The sequence below is a fragment of the Capra hircus genome, chromosome 2 (assembly GCF_001704415.2).
Source record: "Capra hircus breed San Clemente chromosome 2, ASM170441v1, whole genome shotgun sequence".
In the NCBI taxonomy this organism is placed as follows: domain Eukaryota; kingdom Metazoa; phylum Chordata; class Mammalia; order Artiodactyla; family Bovidae; genus Capra; species Capra hircus.
This window is the reverse complement of record NC_030809.1, coordinates 97,937,409-97,960,223: the sequence shown is the minus strand read 5'-3', so window position 1 is coordinate 97,960,223 and position 22,815 is coordinate 97,937,409. Positions and strand designations below refer to the sequence as shown.

The 22,815-nt window shown below is 40.2% G+C and overlaps 1 protein-coding gene and 1 pseudogene across 1 annotated transcript in view; both read right to left on the bottom strand.

Annotated features, from left to right (window-relative positions):
• UPP2 (uridine phosphorylase 2) overlaps positions 1,098 to 22,815 on the bottom strand; it is a 40,473-nt gene continuing 18,755 nt past the window's right edge. The window contains exons 5-7 of the mRNA XM_005676105.3: positions 19,639 to 19,848; positions 17,269 to 17,415; positions 1,098 to 2,346 (exon numbers count right to left, since the gene is read on the bottom strand). Of these exons, the coding sequence (XP_005676162.1) occupies positions 2,195 to 2,346; positions 17,269 to 17,415; positions 19,639 to 19,848 (509 nt within the window). The 3' untranslated portion in view covers positions 1,098 to 2,194. The remainder of the gene's footprint in view (positions 2,347 to 17,268; positions 17,416 to 19,638; positions 19,849 to 22,815) is intronic.
• LOC106502892 lies at positions 21,369 to 21,852 on the bottom strand (annotated as a pseudogene).

Here is a 22,815-nt window from a genome sequence, read left to right as displayed (position 1 = left end):
AGATGAGGCATTTTAGTGAGAGTTTATAAGGGAAATGTTTGCAGAGAATACATTCTTCACTTAAATGAAGCACCTAGAATGAGATAGGCACTTTTTGGGTGCTTGGGATATAGCAGTGAATAAGACAAATGTAGTGTTTGTCCTCATGAATCTTATAGTCTAAACACTAAAATTAAAGACCCAAATCTCAACACAACTGCAAGCTGTCATGAATACTTTAAAGAAGCTGTAGAGGGTCCTGTGGAAAGCTATGGGTGAGGCTGGGAGGAATCTGGTTTGAGGACAGAGAAGGCTTTTCATTGGAAAAAATGTCTTAGAATCAATTAATAGGCATGGTGATTGATTGGATGAGGAGGCAGAATCATCAAAAAGGTTTCCTAGATTTCTGGCATGTGTGCACACATATACACACCCTACATAGGAGCTGAAAGGAGGATTAACTGTGAGTATTTAATTCTCTCTCTCTCTCCTCCACCCCATAACCTCTTCTTCTCTCAATATAAAGGAAAATAAGATTTTCTAGGAACAGACAGATAAAAGTTCAAATTGAAGGGTTATGGAGAACACTCTGAAGTACTTTCCACCTTGTCTGGAAAAAAAAAAAAAAACGAAACACAGTGAGAACCCCACCTAATAACTATAATGTCATTCTACCTTACTTTTAGTTCTAATCATGGTATTTGATGGCCAATCATTGGGATGGCTTTAAAAACACTCCAAGAATGCTGCTGCTGCTGCTGCTAAATTGCTTCATTCGTGTCCAACTCTGTGCGATCCCAGAGACAGCAGCCCACCAGGCTCCCCCATCCCTGGGATTCTCCAGGCAAAAACACTGGAGTGGGTTGCCATTTCCTTCTCCAATGCATGAAAGTGAAAAGTGAAAGTGAAGTCGCTCAGTCGTGTCCGACTCCTAGCGACCCCATGGACTGCAGCCCACCAGGCCCCTCGGTCCATGGGATTTGCCAAGCAAGAGTACTGGAGTGGGGTGCCATTGTGCTTTAAAAACACTCCAAGCATAACTGTTACCAAAAATGTTTCCAGACTGATGTTCCGCTCTGGGGATTGTTTATTGTCATTGATTATAGTAGGCAAAAAAATCTCTATCATGGTTGGGATTAAACTTTATTTGAGCCACAACAATATAAATATATGTATATAACATTACATACTATTCAAGATGGTAAGCCATCCTCCACGCATCCTCCATCCATGCCTCCCAACTCCTAAGTGTATCATCTTTAGAAGAACTGCCCCCTCCAGGCAGCATCAACTTATACAAAGCATAGTATACCCTCCAAGTGACACCATGTCTGCCAGAGGCGGGGCAGGGTGCAGGCAAGACCACTTCAAAGTCACTCAAAAGGATGACTTTAACATCTTGAACTCAAGTCTAAATTCAGTTGTTATTATTCCTCTGCCTATGAGGTTAATATTGAAATGAAAATTTAAAAATACAGCCCTTCTGAAATGCGTTTCCTTAAAAGAAAAGTTTGTTAGAAAATAGTTTAATCATGTGTGATTTTGGAAGAAAAATGAAGATCTTTCTTTGCATTTCCAAAGGTTTTCATCTGAAAATCAATGTGTGATCTAGAGTTGTTACAGCTTGTGATAAAATCACAAACATGGGCAAACCTCAGCCTCGAATCCTATTCTGTGGTGCACTAAAATCCTGCAGGGGAAAAAAAAGAAGTATGGTCCTATTTCTCTATGAGTAGCTTTTTCATAGAGACCTACATTACACTGACACTTTTTTTCTGTAAATATTTTGAATGTGCATGATCAATTTCTGTCACTTGTCCAACACCTAGAAGTGCCTGACAACATCCTAACATGAATTTCTGGATTGGTTTCAGAAGCAGAGTGACGGGTAACTGAATCTACAAGTGGTTGATCTATTTTGATGTGAACTTAATTAATGCTGCATATGAAACTCCAAATGTCACAATACAGTTTTACAATTTTAATTATTAGACTGACTTAGCTAACTCATTTTAAAACGAAATTTGAACTTAATTTAATGTAAGTTATTAAATTCTTTTCAACAAATTCATTTTTAAGAGAAAAGGTTTTATAAAATCATTCAATTACAATTTTACCATGTGGATGAGAACTATACAAAAATGTCACAAATAATATATGCCTTCAACATTATGACTGGAACTGTGAATTTGCAGAGAAGGATTGAGCTGCCCACCTATGATGTCTGGTCACATAATCCAAGCCGCTGTTTAATGAATTTGGAGATTAGGAGCTGAGGCCGTTTCTGGTACTCCACGAGAACATCATGGGGAGAGTTGATCTGGTCACATTCAAGTCTGTTGAGAAGTGTCACGCAGACCACAGCAGCTGGAAACGTAAACAAGACCATTACTGAGCAAATGGGTTTATCTTTCTTATAGAAACATTAACCAGACACTCCCCGTGTCCCTCGAACATGGGCTTTGTGTTGTTCTCCCTCTAGACTCCTGTATTATGATTCATGTTTCTGTGGACTCCCGTCCAACACTCCATCTAAATAAATTAATTGAAATCGTTTTCAGTACTCTCCCTTCTCCTTTCCCCTACAGCTGGTTAGATTAAGGCTCAGAAAATCTTTGTATTCAAGACAAGAACGAGGAAGGATCTTTGCCATTCAAGATACACAAACCTCCAGCTTTCTATCCCATTTCCAGTTCTTAGAGCAGGCTTTTCTTTCTTGAGGATATAACTAGAGAGCTAGCCATTTTTCCTGAGATGACATTTTACTCCTTGATCCAATGTTTGAGTGTGCCTGCTAGAAAGGGAAGTAACCAGAGAAGAGATATGAATGCTAACCTCAGGAAATAGCCTTAAGGGCAAGTCCTGACACTTTTGAAATTTGAGAAAAAAGTGAAACAATATGTTTAAACATAAGAATCAGCTCCATGAAGTAGCACATTTTTTTAGCAGTTAGTTTCTAAAGAATGATGACAAAATCTAGTGACAGTTGAGAAACTAAGGGGAAAGAACAAGCATCTTTCTTTTCTAAAAAATGAAAGTTTCATTTTTATAAGTCACCATAAAGGCAACAAACTTGGTTTGTTCCATCAAGAACTCTAGAGAAACACTGGGTACCCTACAAACTTTTTATTGCCAGTTTCACATGAAATCTTTGATTTCAAGGAATATGGTTACAAAATCAGTGACAATCACTTTGAATTGATAGCAGTTATCATAATCTCTATGTTCATCTGCATAGTGGATCTGGGATTAGATGTAGCTACCTTCACAAGCTTTGAGGTCATAAAGATAAAGTTGGGTATGAATGTGATATTTATTTCTTTGACTTCTTTGCTATCTCATACTTCTGGATTTGAGAAGGAAAAATGGACTATAACTAAAATAGGTGCTATCTTTTTTGTTTGGTTTAGCTCTTGCTATATGCTGGGTATTTACGATACCATTTTTACCTCATTGCTGTGCCATAAGCTAGCTATTATTCTTAGTCTCTTTTGACAAATGATGAAATGAGGAATTAGGGAGGTCAAAAGGCCCAGGAAGACACAGCTAGTAAATAGCCAATCAACTCCCCACTTCGTAAACTGCTGAGAAGACTCCTTTTCCTCCCATCCCTCCTCTACTGAGCTGGCACATGGCAAACCGTAAGGCAGACCTGTCCTGACCTACCAGTCAAACTGACCCTCCTGTTCAGTGAACTGTGAAAAGCAATGAGAATATCCAACTGGAACTGAGTCAAATATTTCATCACCTAGGACCCTATTTATTCAAAAATCATCTGGTTGTAAAGCAACTTGGCCCAACAGGTAAACAAGCAAATGGAAGGGCTAGAAACTTCCTCAGCTTTTCAAGTTAATGATCAGCTAGTCTGTGAAGGCTGACATGGGCTGGTGGTAGCAGGGAAAAGATGAAAGTCCTTCTCTAATCCTTCACTTGGCAGAGGGATAAAAGGAAACTCGTGCTTGTCAAGGAGCAAGAGCTGACTTTACTAAATGTCTTCTCCGGTGATTTCGTGGGTAGTGCCAAAGAGGGACAAGAACAGGTCACTGTGATCTCAGTGGGGTTTTCTTGATGCTGACAGACCAATTAACAAGCAGCTTGTAATAATCTAGTCATCTAAAATTACAATTTCCACAAGCAATTAAAAGGGACCAACTTACCCAAAACAATTTTTCAGAATTAAGCCTGACAGTTTTGCTACTATAATCCTCATATTGGGCAGGGAGGATGGCTCCTGTGGAGGGACATTTAGTTACCTAGCTGTCACCAAGGAGGTTGTCAGCTAAGTGACCTCAGGCTGCAATGGGGTGGGAACACACCAGCATCAACATGGAGCTCAATCCACTCAGAGCTGCACCAGGAACTCCCAGTGATTCTCAACCCTTTGATTGTTAAATTTTTCCCCTCTGATAAAAGCTGTAACTGGAACCTCTTTTCAAAAAAATACACGTGTGCATATACACATAAAATATTGGGTTGGTCAAAATGTTCATTTGGATTTTCCCATATATTATGAGAAAACCTGAACAAACATTTTGGCCAATCTAGTATTTGTATATTAGAGAAGGAAATGGCAACCCACTCTGGTATTCTTGCCTGGAGAATCCTGTAGACAGAGGAGCCTGGTAGGCTGCTGTCCAAGGGGTAGCACAGAGTTAGACACGACTGAAGCGACTTAGCATGCATGCATGCGTTGGAGAAGGAAATGGCAACCCACTCCAGGATTCTTGCCGGGAGAATCCCAGGGACAGGGGAACCTGGTGGGCTGCCATCTATAGGGTAGCACAAAGTTGGACACAACTGAAGCGACTTAGCAGCAGCAACAGCAGACTTACAGAATTAGGAGTGAGGAGTGAAAAAGGACAGTTAAGCTGTATTTTATTAAAAAAAAAAAACAATTATCAGTTAAATTATTTGCACATTGATATTTGACAACTATTGCCTTAAAGACTAAATTTTATCCCTAATTAAATCAAATGAAAATAAATGTTCATACCTGCACCCTAGCACTTTAGATTCCCAAAGAAATGCTGGATTAGAACCAAGATTTAGTATTAACTCTATTAAAAATTGTCCCATATTTTTTATGAAATTGTTACTAAAGACACAGTCAATGTAATACAGCTGATCACTTATGTTTAACATATTTGAATAAAGTTTTATGACAAACCTCAAATGCTTTCTTTTATAAGATAATGAGTGCTGTATTACTCAAAGAGTCTCCATTTTCAACTTGGCTTCTAGGAAACTCAGACTATTTATATTTAGTATTGCCCTTCTAGGTAGCTGTTTGCTATTGAGAACATCCCATTCACTCCCTTAACTACATGCCTCTTATTCTCTTTACTTTTGCTTAAATTATTTATACATTAATCTTTTATTGAAAGCTGCTGCTCATGCCTTTTCAAAAAATGGGGAAAGTATAGGTAATCTGTCAATAGATAAATATGTTACTCTCTTACACCTTATGGAGTAGTGTAGAAAGTGGGAGCAAAGAGGCAGGAGCTATCAGGGCTAGTCCATCATTGTTTTGATCTAGCTGTGCTTCCTTTGACAGGTCACTTTTTACTCTCTGAGTCTTATTCTCTGAGAAAGGAACAGGTTGGACCTCAAAGGTCTCACCCAAGCCCACACCTTCAGCATCTGTGTGTGTCTCTCATTATCTTGGTGTGAGGACCATGCTGTCATCTCCTGGGGATCCAGGTTCAATCTTGGGAACTTGCACTTCTGTTGGATGCTGGACCTCCAAGCAGAGCTGTGTCAGGATGGGCAGAGGATGGAACCTGCTATGCTGGGGTTGGGGGCTCCAGCAGGGAGAATTCCTCACTGGGGTCACAGATGGAGAGAGGCAGGTCATGGATAATGCTATCACACAAAAAGTTGGATCCATGGATCCAAATCGTTCTGATGGGTGAGTGTGTTGGCACAAGGCAGGCAGAAGTAGGATAGAAGACAGGAGAGTATAATTAAAATGAATCAAACAAAATTCTAGACACTCACTTTCGTTAAAAATATGTAAAAATCAGTAAAACAAGAAGAAACAATTTTTTAAAAATTTTACCTTTATAAGCATAATAAATGAATTACTTATCATTTATGTCTGGTTTCCCAAATACACTGACTTATTTTCTTGGTAAAATAATATCTATACTTACAAATGAATAAGTATCAACATGCTGCTTTACTTGATTTCAGCACTATCTTGATATATGACTAGCCTTTAGGGGCTTTGCTTTCTGAAGTAGCACAACTATCTGCTCACAACATATAAAATAGAAAAATCTGCACTTATTTTTTTGTTTCCTGTGAATAGAGACTCTGAACCTTGTGTATCCATTGGAGGCTGCCAGGAAGACACAGCAGGGCATGGTGCATGGGGCCTCAAGTCAGAGAGAAGTCAATTCCAGTTCCAGTTCAGCTACTTCTTATTTAGTGTGAGAACTTGGGAAAGTTGTTAGCCTCTCTGAGCCACAGTATCTCTCAGCAGATACTGTGAGGGTAAAGAACTGAAATGGGTCACCTTTTGCTTTTGTATAATAATAATTTAAAACCCCAGTTTTCCCATTTTTGAGTTAAGAAATACTCCAGCTCCAGACTGAATATAATCTTTAATCCTTGTTGTAATATCTTGTTTACTCTATCAATGATCATCCTGCAGTTCCCAGAGCCCAACAGCCTTCATTTCTTGGATCAGCAGATGAATATAATATGGAATTAAAGTCAGGATTCTGCTCCCTTTCATCAAGCTGTAGTAAAGTAATATTATGAAGACTGAATTTATCCCCAAAGTTCCCAGTATGTGTCAAAAGAAATAACAGTGAATTCTTCCTTTACCCTAAAGAAAAACCACTGTGAGTGCTGCCAAAAACTAAAGACAAAGAAGATTTAAGTGAACCTAATCTTGGATAAATACTAGATTTCATATATTGTTGTGCAAGCAAGCATTGTCAAAAGGCAGCCAGCACTGTCTTTTAAAGATGGATAAAACTGAACATACTTATCACAAGTTCCCAGTGCAAAAGGAATATCATCTTTAACCAGAATGTTAGGGCTTTTAATTAAAGTAGATTTTGTTTCAAGAGTTGGAAAGATGTATGCATATTATAGAACCATAGATGAATATATTTATATAGCACTATGCAGTGGGTTTACATGGTTCTGAAGGTTCAGCCTTTCAAGGTAGAATAATTTTGTGAAGACCGCTATTTCCCTCACTTAAATCTTTGTTAAAGCAACAGTGGACTCCCACTATTCTTTTTCAGCATAATGAATGAGATCAGGATAACAACAGTGGAGTAGAGATATCCATGGCTCCATTTCAAGTAGTTTGTCCATCTATCAGATATTAGGAGATATAGAAGTATTATATGAACCTTATAGCGAAAGGATGCTTAACTTTATAAGGTTTTGCCACTTCCTACTGGGACGTGTATGAGGCATTCCAGAGTCCTTTAGATAATCCCAAGCAATAAATGTAGCTGAATAACAAGGAACCAGCTGACTTTGTTATAGCTATCTTCTATGGGCTATAGAGGTTGAGTAGTCATTCTTTTTACTCATTTAGGAAATATTTATTGAAAGACCATATACAAATATTATTCTAAGTGCGAATATCAGACCCCCTGACCTGCCTCTTGAGAAACCTGTATGCAGGTCAGGAAGCAACAGTTAGAACTGGACATGAAACAACAGACTGGTTCCAAATAGGAAAAGGAGTATGTCAAGGCTGTATATTGTCACCCTGCTTATTTAAATTATATGCAGAGTACATCATGAGAAATGCTGGGCTGGAAGAAACACAAGCTGGAATCAAGATTGCCGGGAGAAATATCAATCACCTCAGATATGCAGATGACACCACCCTTATGGCAGAAAGTGAGGAGGAACTCAAAAGCCTCTTGATGAAACTGAAAGAGGAGAGTGAAAAAGTTGGCTGAAAGCTCAACATTCAGAAAACAAAGATCATGGCATCCAGTCCCATCACTTCATGAGAAATAGATGGGGAAACAGTGGAAACAATGTCAGACTTTATTTTGGGGGGCTCCAAAATCACTGCTGATGGTGATTGCAGCCATGAAATTAAAAGACACTCTTTGGAAGAAAACTTATGACCAACCTAGATAGCATATTCAAAAGCAGAGACATTACTTCGTCAACAAAAGTCTGTCTAGTCAAGGCTACAGTTTTTCCAGTAGTCATGTATGGATATGAGAGTTGGACTGTGAAGAAGGCTGAGCGCCGAAAAATTGATGCTTTTGAACTGTGGTGTTGGAGAAGACTCCTGAGAGTCCCTTGGACTGCAAGGAGATCCAACCAGTCCATTCTGAAGGAGATCAGCCCTGGGATTTCTTTGGAAGGAATGATGCTTAAAGCTGAAACTCCAGTACTTTGGCCACCTCATGCGAAGAGTTAACTCACTGGAAAAGTCTCTGATGCTGGGAGGGATTGAGGGCAGGAGGAGAAGGGGACGACAGAGGATGAGATGGCTGGATGGCATCACCGACTCGATGGACGTGAATCTGAGTGAACTCTGAGTGTTGGTGATGGACAGGGAGGCCTGGCGTGCTGCGATTCATGGGTCTCAAAGAGTCAGACACGACTGAGCGAATGAACTGAACTGAACTGAAAGATATAGCAAGAAAATGACAAACAGCGTTCGTGTTGTTGTACTACTTATGTTGTAATGGAGATAGATGCTAAATATGTATCTTCATGTGTTAATACATGCAAAATTATATGTAAGTTAATATATAAAGAAACAAGAAATGTAGTTTGGTATAGTAGTAAATATGATACAGAGAAATGAGGTAGAAAAAGTGAATGAGTGGGTAAGTAGAATGAATGGGAGTGAGTAGTTTAGGTAGTCATGCAAAATGTCCCAGATGAAGTTAGAATTATGTCCCTTAATGTAAGTGAGATCTTACATGAATCGTAAAGATAAGAAGTGCTAGTCCATTGGGTCTCAGGACCTCCTTGTCCTGGTGAATGCAGAAAGATCTGTTTTTGTACTAGTCCATACTCAATGAGTGACTCCTCTGAGAACAATGATTCTCTAGAAGACTCTTGTTTAAATACAATATTATTTATAAGCTGAAACCATTAGGCATCATTGCCTTAGTATGAACCCAGTCATCTGGTACTACTAAAGGAACAAAAAAGGCCATTAGAGAAGGCCATTTGGAGACACATGGGGAATGGGTCTTTGCTGACAGTGGGAGCAAGATGGAGGGGGAACGGGAATAGGCCTGGGAGTCTTGAGCTTTTGGTGCCAGATGAAACATATTTTCCAGTGTTGCTTGCTGCTGCTGCTGCTGCTAAGTCACTTCAGTCGTGTCTGACTCTGTGTGACTCCATAAACGGCAGCCCACCAGGCTCCCTCATCCCTGGGATTCTCCAGGCAAGAACACTGGAGTGGGTTGCCATTTCCTTCTCCAATGCATGAAAGTGAAAAGTGAAAGTGAAGTCACTCAATCATGTCAGACTCAGTGATACAATGGACTGCAGCCTTCCAGGCTCCTTCGTCCATGGGATTTTCTAGGCAAGAGTACTGGAGTGGGGTGCCATTGCCTCCTCCACCAGTGTTGTTTACCATTGATATATAACCTCCCTGATAAGTATGTTAAAGCAGCTGTTTGTGAAGGCTCTCACAGCCCTTCCCCAGATGAAGCTCTTCCATCTCATACAGAGCTTTTCCAAGCTTCACTACATTCAGGGTCGAATATAATGAAGTGGGGATGAAAGAGGGGAACATAGCAGAATCATATGCATGGGGTTTTGATCTGTGTCCTTGGTGGTTGACCTTCCAGGGGTTGATCTTCCTGTACCAAGAATTCATCTTTGGAAACAGTGGTGTCTGAAGGAAATAAAGAGTCCCTGTCACCAAGAAGAAATTTAGACAGAAATTCTCCCAAGAACTACAGAATTACGTACTTACAGATACAACCTTTAGAGTGAATGTTGGCAGCCCAGAAGGGATCTGCTCAAGGAAAAGGCAGCATCAGTGGCCTGGAAGACAGCTTTGGCAGGCTGAAATCAGCTACCAACAGCTTCAATAGCAGCAAAAAAGGGAAAACACAGCAGAGGGCAGGAACTAGAGCATGCTAGAGAGGAAAGAGCCTAGGAGGGGACCTGCAGGTGGCAGAGAGAGCAAGGTCACAAGGACTTGTGGCAAGGGCAAAAACTCTCTCATATCAGTAACTTCTCTGAGGTTTCGGCAACATTTCAAAGAGAGAAAGATGGGTCCAGTGTCCACAAGCCTAGAACTCTCTCTGACTGCCTCTTAAGAAAGAACTGATGATGATCACCAAACTTACATCAGGGCAGCAGTTCGTGACCTGGCATGTTGTGTTTGAGTAAATTGGTTACCAAATTTTCCTCCATTTGCATATTAGAGGGAGGTCACCTAATTTGCATATTAGGTCACTCAAGTGACCACTTGCTATCTCCATAAGAAAGAAACATGAGGAAACATTTCCTGGAGCAGAAATCATCTGAATCCAGGTGTTCCTGCAGGTCACTGCTGGTTGGGCTGCTGCTCAGGGAAGGGCGAGTTGCTCCCAGCTAGGGCTCCCCCCCTCACTAACTTGTGGAAGGAAAGCAGATGTTATTGCTTCCCTGAAAGTGGGTGTTAATGATGGCCTTCTAAAGAAGACAAGGATGCAATTACACCCTTCACTCATATGTTGCAATGATTTGTGTGTGCTTTCATTCTGCGATGAGAGTAATGGTTCTACAATTAATCTCTTCTTGTGACATACAACTTCTTTCTAAGATGTGCTTTTAGATTAGCACATACATTTTGTTTGTAGCATTGTGTGATAAAATTAGGTGACAGTAAGGACAAATGCTAGAAAATTCTACTTGTGATCAAGTAAATCATTATCGGGCTATACTTCTTTGCTTCTTTGAAGATTTCTTCTTTGGTTCTGGGACACTTGATCTCCAAGTGTTCTGCCCATTGCACTGACCCCTCCTCCTTGGTTTCTGCTAGATCTCCCTCACTTGCCCTAACTTTTTCATCTGTTTCTACATTGATTTGCTTTGTCATCTCATTCATTGCAGTACTTTAAATGCTACCTACATCTTTCTTTACTTCCCAGTCCAAAATTCACACCTGTACTCAATATTGATAAACCCACCTGCTTATTAAACCTCTATTTGACACCTACTACAGTACCCCCATCTCTTTTTAATATCTTCTGCTTCTGTCCTTTATCGAGCCCATCTTTGTGTGAAATGTTCCCTTGGTATCTCTCATTTTATTGAAGAGATCTCTAGTCTTTCCCATTCTGTTGTTTTCCTCCATTTCTTTGCATTGATCTCTGAAGAAGGCTTTCTTATCTCTTCTTGCTATTCTTTGGAACTCTGCATTCAGATGCGTATATCATTCCTTTTCTTTTTTTTTTTTTTTTTTTTCGTTCCTTTTCTTTTTTGCTTTTCGCTTCTCTTCTTTTCACAGCTATTTGTATGGTCTCCTCAGACAGCCATTTTGCTTTTTTGCATTTCTTTTCCATGGGGATGGTCTTGATCCCTGTCTCCTGTACAATCTCATGAACCTCATTCCATAGTTCATCAGGCACTCTTATCTATCAGATCTAGGCCCTTAAATCTATTTCTCACTTCCACTGTATATTCATAAGGGATTTGATTTAGGTCATACCTGAATGGTCTAGTGGTTTTCCCTACTTTCTTCAATTTAAGTCTGAATTTGGCAATAAGGAGTTCATGATCTGAGACACAGTCAGCTCCTGGTCTTGTTTCTGTTGACTGTATAGAGCTTCTCCATCTTTGGCTGCAAAGAATATAATCAACCTGATTTTGGTGTTGACCATCTGGTGATGTCCATGTGTAGAGTCTTCTCTTGTGTTGTTGGAAGAGGGTGTTTGCTATGACCAGTGCATTTTCTTGGCAAAACTCTATTAGCCTTTGCCCTGCTTCATTCCGCATTCCAAGGCCAGATTTGCCTGTTACTCCAGGTGTTTCTTGACTTCCTACTTTGCATTCCAGTCCCCTATAATGAAAAGGACATCCTTTTTGGGTGTTAGTTCCAAGAGGTCTTCTAGGTCTTCATAGAACCATTCAACTTCAGCTTCTTCAGCATTACTAGTTGGGGCATAGGCTTGGATAACTGTGATATTGAATCGTTTGCCTTGGAAACGAATAGAGATCATTCTGTCATTTTTGAGATTGCATCCAATTACTGCATTTTGGACTCTTTTGTTGACCATGATGGCTACCCCATTTCTTCTAAGGGATTCCTGTGCGCAGTAGTAGATATAATGGTCATCTGATTTAAATTCACCCATTCCAGTCCATTTTAGTTCGCTGATTCCTAGAATGTCGACATTCACTCTTGCCATCTCTTTTTTGACAAGAATACACAGAAGAACTGTACAAAAAATATCTTCAAGATCAAGATAATCATGATGGTGTGATCACTCACCTAGAGCCAGACATCCTGGAATGTGAAGTCAAGTGGGCCTTAGAAAGCATCACTACAAACAAAGCTAGTGGAGGTGATGGAATTCCAGTTGAGCTATTTCAAATCCTGAAAGATGATGCTGTGAAAGTGCTACACTCAATATGCCAGCAAATTTGGAAAACTCAGCAGTGGCCACAGGACTGGAAAAGGTCAGTTTTCATTCCAACCCCAAAGAAAGGCAATGCCAAAGAATGCTCAAACTACTGCACCATTGCACTCATCTCACATGGTAGTAAAGTAATGCTCAAAATTCTTCAAGCCAGGCTTCAGCAATATGTGAACTGTGAACTTCCAGATGTTCAAGCTGGTTTTAGAAAAGGCAGAGGAACCAGAGGTCAAATTGCCAACATCTACTGAATCATGGAAAAAGCAAGAGAGTTCCAGAAAAACATCTATTTCTGCTTGATTGACTATGCTAAAGCCTTGAGACTGTGTGGATCACAATAAACTGTGGAAAATTCTTCAAGAGATGGGAATACCAGACCACCTGACCTGCCTCTTGAGAAACCTGTATGCAGGTCAGGAAGCAACAGCTAGAACTGGACATGGAACAACAGACTGGTTCCAAATAGGAAAAGGAGTATGTCAGGGCTGTATATTGTCACCCTGCTTATTTAACTTCTATGCAGAATACATCATGAGAAACGCTGGGCTGGAAGAAGCACAATCTGGAATCAAGATTGCCAGGAGAAATATCAATAACCTCAGATATGCAGATGACAGCACCCTTATGGCAGAAAGTGAAGAGGAACTAAAAAGCCTCTTAATGAAAGTGAAAGAGGAGAGTGAAAAAGTTGGCTTAAAGCTCAACATTCAGAAAACGAAGATCATGACATCTGGTCCCATTACTTCTTGGACAGTGTTAGACTTTATTTTTCTGGGCTCCAAAATCACTGTAGATGGTGACTGCAGCCATGAAATTTAAAAATACTTACTCCTTGGAAGAAAAGTTATGACCAACCTAGATAGCATATTGAAAAGCAGAGACATTACTTTGCCAACAAATGTCTGTCTAGTTAAGGCTATGGTTTTTCCAGTAGTCATGTATGGATGTGAGAGTTGGACTGTGAAGAAAGCTAAACACCGAAGAATTGATGCTTTTGAACTGTGGTGTTGGAGAAGACTCCTGAGACTCCCTTGGACTGCAAGGAGATCCAACCAGTCCATTCTGAAGGAGATCAACCCTGGGATTTCTTTGGAAGGAATGATGCTAAAGCTGAAACTCCAGTACTTTGGCCACCTCATGCAAAGAGTTGGCTCATTGGAAAAGTCTCTGATGCTGGGAGGGATTGGGGGCAGGAGGAGAAGGGGACGACAGAGGATGAAATGGCTGGATGGCATCACTGACTCGATGGATGTGAGTCCGAGTGAACTCCGGGAGTTGGTGATGGACAGGGAAGCCTGGCGTGCTGCGATTCATGGGGTCGCAAAGAGTCGGACACGACTGAGCGACTGAACTGAACTGAACTGACTGACAGTACCCCCCAGGATTTCCCTGATAGCTCAGTTGGTAAAGAATCTGCCTGCAATGCCGGAGACCCTGGTTCAGTTCCTGGGTTAGGAAGAACCACTGGAGAAGGGATAGGCTACTCACTCCAGTATTCCTGGACTTCCCTTGTGGCTCAGCTGGTAAAGAATCTGCCTGTAATGTGGGAGACCTGTGTTCGATCCCTGGGTTGGGAAGATCCCCTGGAGAAGGGAAAGGCTACCCATTCCAGTATTCTGGCCTGGAGAATTCCATGGACTGTATAGTCCAGGGGGTCACAAAGAGTCAATCACAACTGAGCAACTTTCACTTTCACAGTACCCCCAAAACTTCACCGAATATTCTCTGTCCCAACTGTGATAACTCCATCCTTCTAGCTGTTCAGGCCAAAAGCCTGGGAGTTATCTTCACTCTTGTGTTTCTCTCCAAATTCACATCACATTGTCAACAAATCTTGCTGGGTTTGCTTTCAAGCTATATCTAGCATGATTGCTTCCCACTTTCTCGACTGTTGTTCATATCTCCCTAGACTATGGGATCAGCCTTCCTTTCTCCCTGCTTCTGCCATGGACCCCAGTAGGCTCTTCCCAGATCAGCAGCCAGTGTGCTGCTGTTCAAAGGCAAGCCAGATCCCATCACTTCTCCATTCAAAGGCCTCCAATGGCTTCTCATGTTGCTCAGAGTGAAAGTCACAGTTCTCATGGGGACCACACAGTCCTCACTGACTCCATCCCCTACCCTCTCCACTGCTGTCACTGCCCTCCAGACACACTGGTCTCCCTGTGTGTCTAGACACTCTGAATGCTCCTGCTTGGCAGTCTTAGATTTGCATGTCCCAGACTGCTTTGCCCAGTCACCCACGTGGCATTTTCCTAAATGGCACCTTCTCCGTGCACCCTTCCCTATTTTAATTTATGGTTTTCCTCCTTACCTTGGTTGTCCCTGTGCCCTTTCCCTGCCTTACTTTTTCACCATCATGCTCCTCAGCATCTAACACACTACTATATTGTTATAGATAACTCTTTGGTGTTATTTCTCTCCCCTCTAGAACTCCTCAAGGGCAGAGATTCTGTGTCATCCTTTGCTGCGTCCATATTGCCTGGGTGCTTAGGAAACTAGTTGATGCATAGGAGAAAGTTCTTCTTTCTTTAGGAAGACAATGATTGAGACAAATCTTATCAGCCAAAAATCTGATTTAAAATCCAGGCTTCTTGTATTGTGCCATGCACTCAGTAGGCATGCTATAAAACACATTTGAATAGATGACATTTTTTATGGACTCATGAAAAAAGACAATTGCCATGTGAAAAAAAAAACTAGGCATTTTTTTTTAAAGTTGCTCCAATGTTTTCTTGGACATCATTATTCATATTTGGGGACTGCTTGCCACTCAAAAATATTATTTTAGATGATGCTATTTAGCTTTAGATCTGAGGCTTTCACAGCCAAGTTAATATATAATATTTAACTAACTTTGCAGCTTTACCTTTTCCATCAGTTAAGCTTGATTTTTTTAATCTAGAAGATGAGTATGAAAATAATTTTAAATAAAAAAGAATAGTTATATTGATTAATTCTCATGAAAATTATGTTTTACTTCAATAGGTTTTCTTGGTATTGGTCAAAGGTTAGTGGTTCTATGGGAATAATTTCACCCAAAATAAAAATGCATGCCACATCCATATTTGGCTTCATAATACCATTCTCCACCCAGAGAAGCAGAGCTTCTTGGAAAAATGTATGATTCCAGACCTGAGGCAAAGACAATGCAAGTGATGCCTAAATGCCAAGAGGATTATGTCAAAAAAGGATGCTAGAAGAGACTTTTCCTAGCCAATTTTGGGATAATTTGAATATCAAAAGAATAATGACAGAAGCTGTATATACACACTGCTTTGAACAAAATGAGCAAAACAATAACTCCCTGTCCCCAAAAAGAGAGAGAGAGAGGAGTGTGAGAAAGAAAGCCTCTTTCTAAAAAATACCAGCTAATATATGTAGGAGGAATGATGGAATTAGAAAATTAAAATTATCAAAATGCCAAATTATCATCTCCGAGGTTACTTGTTACTTACAAAGAGAAAGCGTTAATTTTTCAATGGAGAGAGATGGCAGTTACCACTTGAACCAAGTGATGCAAAATTACTGATAGTGGAATATCTTCACCTTACCTTTCTGTGATATGGAATAAGGGAAACTAATGTACCTAGTTTACATTACTATGAAATCTTCTTGCCACATAGCTGACTCTAATCAAGCCCCTAGATTTCGCTTCTGCTTTACAGGAAATATTCAGTATAAATGCCCAAGTGAAACCTTGAAATGATGTGTGCAGACAAATCTAGAACATGAGTGTGCTACAGGATAGCAGCCTGGACTTTTCAAAAAAATCACAGTCCCAGGAAAAAAAGAAAAGTAGGGAGACTATTGTAGTTGTAAAAATACAGAGATAAAATAACCAAGCAATACAACAACCAAGCAATACAACATATAAAGTTAATTCAATACTGGATTAAAGTACTCTTTAAAGATATTCTTAGGACAATCAGAAAATTTAAATATGGAATGGATGTTAAATGATATTATGAAATGCTTTTTACTTTTCTTAGCTTTTCTTGTTTGATAATTGTATTATGGACATTAGGAGAACATCCTTATTCTTAGGAAATGATGCTGAGGTACAAAAGTTAAGTGGCATGATATTTGTAATTTATTTATAACGATTCAGAAGAAAAAACCAAATAGATGTATATATATGCATACACACATATATACATACACACACATACATATATATTTAGATGTATATGCACAAACGTGAAAATACTAAAAACTTGAATTTTGGTAAAGGGTACCTAAGTATTATACTATTCTTTTAATTTTTCTGTATTCTTGATTTCTTTCCAAAATAAAAGGTGGAAATTTTACATATGCATGTAAATTAACTAAAAACACACTGCTCCACTGATGTTTTGTCCTTTGATGGACTGTTTTAGGGATATGTTATTTATGTCATGTCTCAGTAAATCCAATTGTAGTAGAAAACAGCAGTCACTATTAGGATGGAGAAAACTGAACCTGCTGTCAAGTCTTGGCTACATAACCACTATCTAGCGATGGTGGGCAACTCACTTTTGACCCTTAAAGTTTAGTTTCCTCCTTTGCAAAATAGGAATAATGTCCTACCCATTCAGAAGATATTATGACATAATCATGCTTTCAACCCAAAGTAATATATAGCTGAATTTCTTTTTCTTCTCCTGAAGTGTGAAAATAACTTCATGAAAGAAGATAATTTGATCCTAGGCATTCATGAAAGTCTTACCTTTTAGACCACAAAGTCTACACATGGCTGCAAACACCGTAGATTCCATTTCAATATTTCTGATGCCAGCATTATATGCTCTCTTTAAGTAATCTAAACCCTTTTCTCTAGAAAAAGAGCACAGTGCTCCATCGAGCCGACCCTGGCCTGAAAGAGAATGGAGAATGTTTAGCAACTTGATGTCCTACTACAGTCGCTGTGGCATCACTGAGAGGCTTTCTGTCAGACCAAGTGCTCTGTGGCTAACTCTGACCTGTGAGCCTGCACCCCAGATAAAATAAATCTAGCCATCTGAATCATCCTACCAGAGGACATGAGGCAAGAGTGTGCCTAGCTCAAGCATCTCACATACAGTGGGGTCTCCATGACACTGAGCTCCCCAACTCTGGGGCAAGTAACCACTGAGTGGCCTCAGCAGCCAGCACTGTGCCCAGGGATAGCAGGATCTGGAGGGTTGCTGGAAGATCTGCCCTTTGAGGAAAATCTCAAGTTGCTCCTAGGACTGGCAGATGGCCCAGAAACAGTTGCTGCAGAAGAATAAAATGCTCTAAGCCCCAGTGATGATCCTAAGCTACTCGAGGATCAGGAGGGTGGTTTGGATACTGCAGTTCCATCTGACCATCATGGACCATGGTAGGTACATACAGACATCTGATTGGTCAACCCTGTTCTCTGCCACAGACCTCAGGCTGCACGCTAGCCTTTTGTGATCACATTTTTCCCTTTTAAGATGCTGTCAGTGTTTATTTAGCACTTAATTCCACCGCCCCTGCTAGTGGGGCCAGAGAAAAGGCAGATGCTAGGACTCCTCCACTGCGCATGCGCTGGGAACAGACTTCACCGGGTCCCACCTCCGAGGGTATCCGGTTGAAGCAGGGAGGCCAGTATACACTGTTAGCCATATTGCACAATTTCTCTTTATTTTGTCTCCCTTTCCTCTCCTTTTCCCCTTTCCTTTATCTTTCATGCTACTTCTACTCTGCCGACTTCTCCTGCACTCCTTGTAGCTGCCTGCTAACACCACTAATGAACCAATCTAAACTCAGATGTCCCACAGGTCAAGCAGGTAATGTCAATAAGGTGGGCCTGGTGGGAAGGGAGCAGCCTCACCTCACCTTCAATGAATGCAGCCCCAGATGTGACTTGCCAGGGCGGCCATGCATAAATTATTTTATATTTTTAATAATATGTCATTATGTTATTTCAAGAAGCCCCAAATCTAGACATTTTTCATATGAAAAATCCAGAACATATAAATGTTGGCAAAATAATTCACACTTTAAAAATACTGTGCAAGATTTTAAAATTTAAAAAATAAATAAATAAATAAAATTAAAAAAAATAATAATAATAAAAAATCAAAAAAATAAAAAAATAAAAATACTGTACAGCCCAAAGAAACTTTGACTCCTACATGTGCTGTGTGCAAGCTCTGGCTTAAACTCATTGGTGACCCTCCCAATGAAGAGGCCAGTGGCCTGAGATGGAGTCTTTACCCTATCAGACCCAAAGCACCTCCTATTTTATAACACATATGTTGTGACAACACGTTTGCTAACCTGAAGTAACCAGTATAGATAATATAATGTATCTTCATACATAATTGTTTATAATTCAATGTAATACTTTAAGTTTGATCCAAAGGGAAAAGAAAAATAATTTAAAGTGAAGTAATATGTAGTGTGATGAACATACTCAGACATAGCTATACTACACGATTTCTAGAATGCCCTCCCAGGAACGGTACCAACCCTGGTTAGATTCTTTCTTGTGGAATGAGCAGGGTCTGTCCCAGAGCGATTTTTCTCCTGGCCCCCCACCACTTGTAGCAAGAACTGCTACTTGGAAGTCACCTTCAATTTGTTCCTAAACTTGATTTGAGGACATTTTACTCATGGCTGAGAGAGGAGAGAACTGGTCTGAGACTATTCCATCCCTTCAAGATTTCCTCCTCCAAGTATTTCTCCTGATTTCCTGGTTCCCACTCTTTAACAGATACCTACTTCTTTTCAAGGTACAGGTGAATGTACCTCAAAATGGCAGAAGCATAGAAGTTTATCCCCTTTCTCCAGTTTAAATTAAAGGTATAAACAGAGATAAGATTTTGCTAACATCACTAATTGCATAGAGTATCCAATTTGTTCTTGAAGGATTAAACTCACTCTCAAAATAAATTCATTATGTGTATGTCTCTTCTGCTTATTATGTCCTTACATTACTTTAGTAAGTTGAAAAGGCTGTTTCAGTGCCTTTTTAAATCCCCAACTATTAATTCTCTATGGTGAAGTTTTTAATATAAACTATAGGTTTGAATAACAAAGTATTGCTGGTAATTTTCTGCTGCTTTCGCAATTTATAAATTCTTCTCACCTTCATAAAAATCATAGGTACACATCGTATGTCCAATGACGGTTGGGAAGGTGGAAATTTCTTTGCTACAGTTGAATAGTTCCTCAGCCAGTTCTTTGTCAAGTTCAGTACTTCTGGTGACAATGTTGTCCAAGATTACCTGTTCAAACCGGGGCTTAAAGAAGGAGTCTACAGCTTCATCTGTTATTACAACAGATCCCGGCGCAATCCCTGCAGTGTGGGAATAAATAGGTGGTTACAGAAGAATGTCACTTAGAGTTGACTTGTGACAGGTAGTATATAATCTCTTCTTCCAGCATTAATTAATGCTAGTTGCTAATGATTCTCTGGATTTTCAAGTTTTAAATTATTTTCTCTTCCAAATGCAATTAATAATGACATTCCAAACAGGCATTTACATTTGCTGTCTTTCCAGATTCACATTTACAATGTGATGGGGTTTAGATTTCAAGACAAACATGACTCTTGGGCATGCAAATTAGTATTGGCCTTCGGGCTCAAATTTGAATAAATTAGGTCAGGAATAAACTAAGTGAGACTGCCAGCAAGTAGTCTTCATAAAGTGATGTGACTACTTGATATTCAATCTTCTCTGCAACTCTTTGATTACTATAATTTCTTTGCATCACTGTCCTCTCTTCCGTTTGATCTTCATCACATCCATTCCCTCCTCCCCTCTCCCACCCCATGTAAATTAGGCCTCTTGTCTGACCTTCCATTGCTACAAAGTCTGGTTGCTCCTGGAACTCAGAAACTCAAGTCTCTGGGACTTGAGAAACCATTTTCTGCCAACTGTTATTCCCCTGGCCTGATTCGCTCTCTCATCCTCCGCCATGCACTTTCATCAGACTAACTCCAACCCATTCTTCAAGTGTCAGCTTAAATCACTTCCTTCAAAAGATCTGAATCCACAGTGGGGTGTGGGGAGGTCTAAAAGGTCATGCAGATAGATTATATTCAATTTCCCCAGGAAGGCTTTCCCTGGTGTCTCAGATGGTAAAGAATCCACCTACAGTGCAGGAGACCTGGGTTCAATCCTTGGGTTGGGAAGAATCCCTGGAGAAGGAAATGGCAAACCCACTCCAGTATTCTTGCCTGGGAAATCCCATGGACAGAGGAGGCTAGCAGGCTAGTCCACGGGGTCACAGACAGTTGGCCATGACTGAGCGACCAGCACTTTCTTCACTAGATTCTCTCTGTCCTAAGATTCATTACACTTTTCGTAATTCCTCATTTGTTTGTCTGTTGTCCTGATAAAACATAGGCTCTATAAAAGCAAGAGCAGTATTTGTCCTCTGTTTTCTCCTTGGTAGTATTATGCCTATCACATTATAGGTTTGTTGTTATTCAGTCACTAAGAGTCCAACTCGTAGTAACCCCATGGACTGCAGCACAACAGGTTCCTCTGTCCTTCACTAAGACCCATAATTTTCTCAAATTCATGTCCATTGAGTTGATGATGTGATCTAACCATCTTATCCTCTGCCACCCCCTTTCTCCTTTTGGCTTCAATCTTTCCGAGCATCAAGGACTTTTCCAATGAGTCAACTCTTCAAGTCAGGTGGCCAAAGTGCTGGAGCTTCAGTTTTAGCAGCAGTCCTTCCAATGAATATTCAGAATTGATTTCCTTTAAGATTGACTGGTTCATCTCCTTGCAGTTCAAGGGTCTCTCAAGAGTCTTCTCCAGCACCACAATTTTTTTTAAGTCCAGGTCTTTATTTTTACCTCCATCAGGCCATGAATTCATAGAGAACGGGCTCCAGTAGTTCGGGTTCCTTTCCATTGGTCCTCACGAAGTGTACTTCTCTGGGTAGAGCAGGCTGGCGCTTCAGCTGAACCCAAGTCCCTTTCTCTTTGGCTTCCTTCTTTTTCTGATCATTTTCCTTCACATGTTTCAGAAAGCTATCTCAGCTCTTCAGTTGCTTAATATGCTCTGTATGCACATTAATTCTCTTGGCAAGAATCTTGCCCTTAACTTGTTTGTTTACAATGATGCCAACATCATGCTGGGTAACACTGTAGACTCTCCCAGTTTTTCCATGGTAACATTTGTGGGGCATTCCTTTTTTCAACAGTACCCATTCCCTTGATATCCATGATATCATCCTTCTTGTAAATTTGTATGTATATGGCCAAAGGAATGACTCTGTGTTTTCTGAAAGGCCTAAGGAACATGTAGTGGGTGCCCCTCCTCTTTCCCTTTGTGTTGGTCATTTCTGTGAATTACTGGAAGGTGGCAGTTCCAGCCGAAAGGGCAGCACCACAGTTTGAAAGCTTCAGTTTTGGTGCTCAACCTTCTTTATGATCCAACTCCCATATCCATACATGACTACTGGAAAAACCATAGCTTTGACTAGATGGACCTTTGTTGGCAAAGTAATGGCTCTGCTTTTGAATATGCTATCTAAGTTGGTCATAACTTTCCTTCCAAGGAGTAAGCATCTTTTTATTTCATGGCTGCAGTCACTATCTGCAGTGATTTTGGAGCCCAAGAAAATAAAATCTGACACTGTTTTCAGTTTTCCCCCTTCTATTTGCCATGAAGTGATGGGCTCAGATGCCATGATCTTAATTTTTTGAATGTTGAGTTTCAAGCCAGCTTTTCCACTGTCTTTTTCACACTCATCAAGAGGCTCTTTAGTTCCTCTTCATTTTCTACCTTTAGAGTGGTATCATCTGCATATCTGAGGTTATTGATATTTCTCCTGGCAATCTTGATTATAGCTTGTGATCCATCCAACCCGCTGTTTTGCATGATATACTCTGCATAACAGTTAAAGAAGCAAAATAACAATATACAGCCTTGTCATACTGCTTTCATAATTTGGAACCAGTCTTTTGTTTTATGTCCAGTTCTAACTGTTGTTTCTTGACCCCCATACATGTTTCTCAAGGGACAGGTAAAGTGGTCTGGTACTCCTTTCTCTTTAAGAGTTTTCCACAGTTTGGTGTGATCCAAACAGTCAAAGGCTTTAGTGGAGTCAGTAAAGCAGAGATAGATGTTTTTCTGGAACTATCTTGCTTTCTCCATGATCCAATGAATGTTGTCAAGCTGATCTCTGGTTCCTCTGCCTCTTCAACACCCAGCTGGTAAACCTGGAAGTTCTCAGTTCACCTGCTACTGAAACCTAGCTTGAAGGATTCAGAGTATAACCTTACTAGCATGTGAAATGAGCT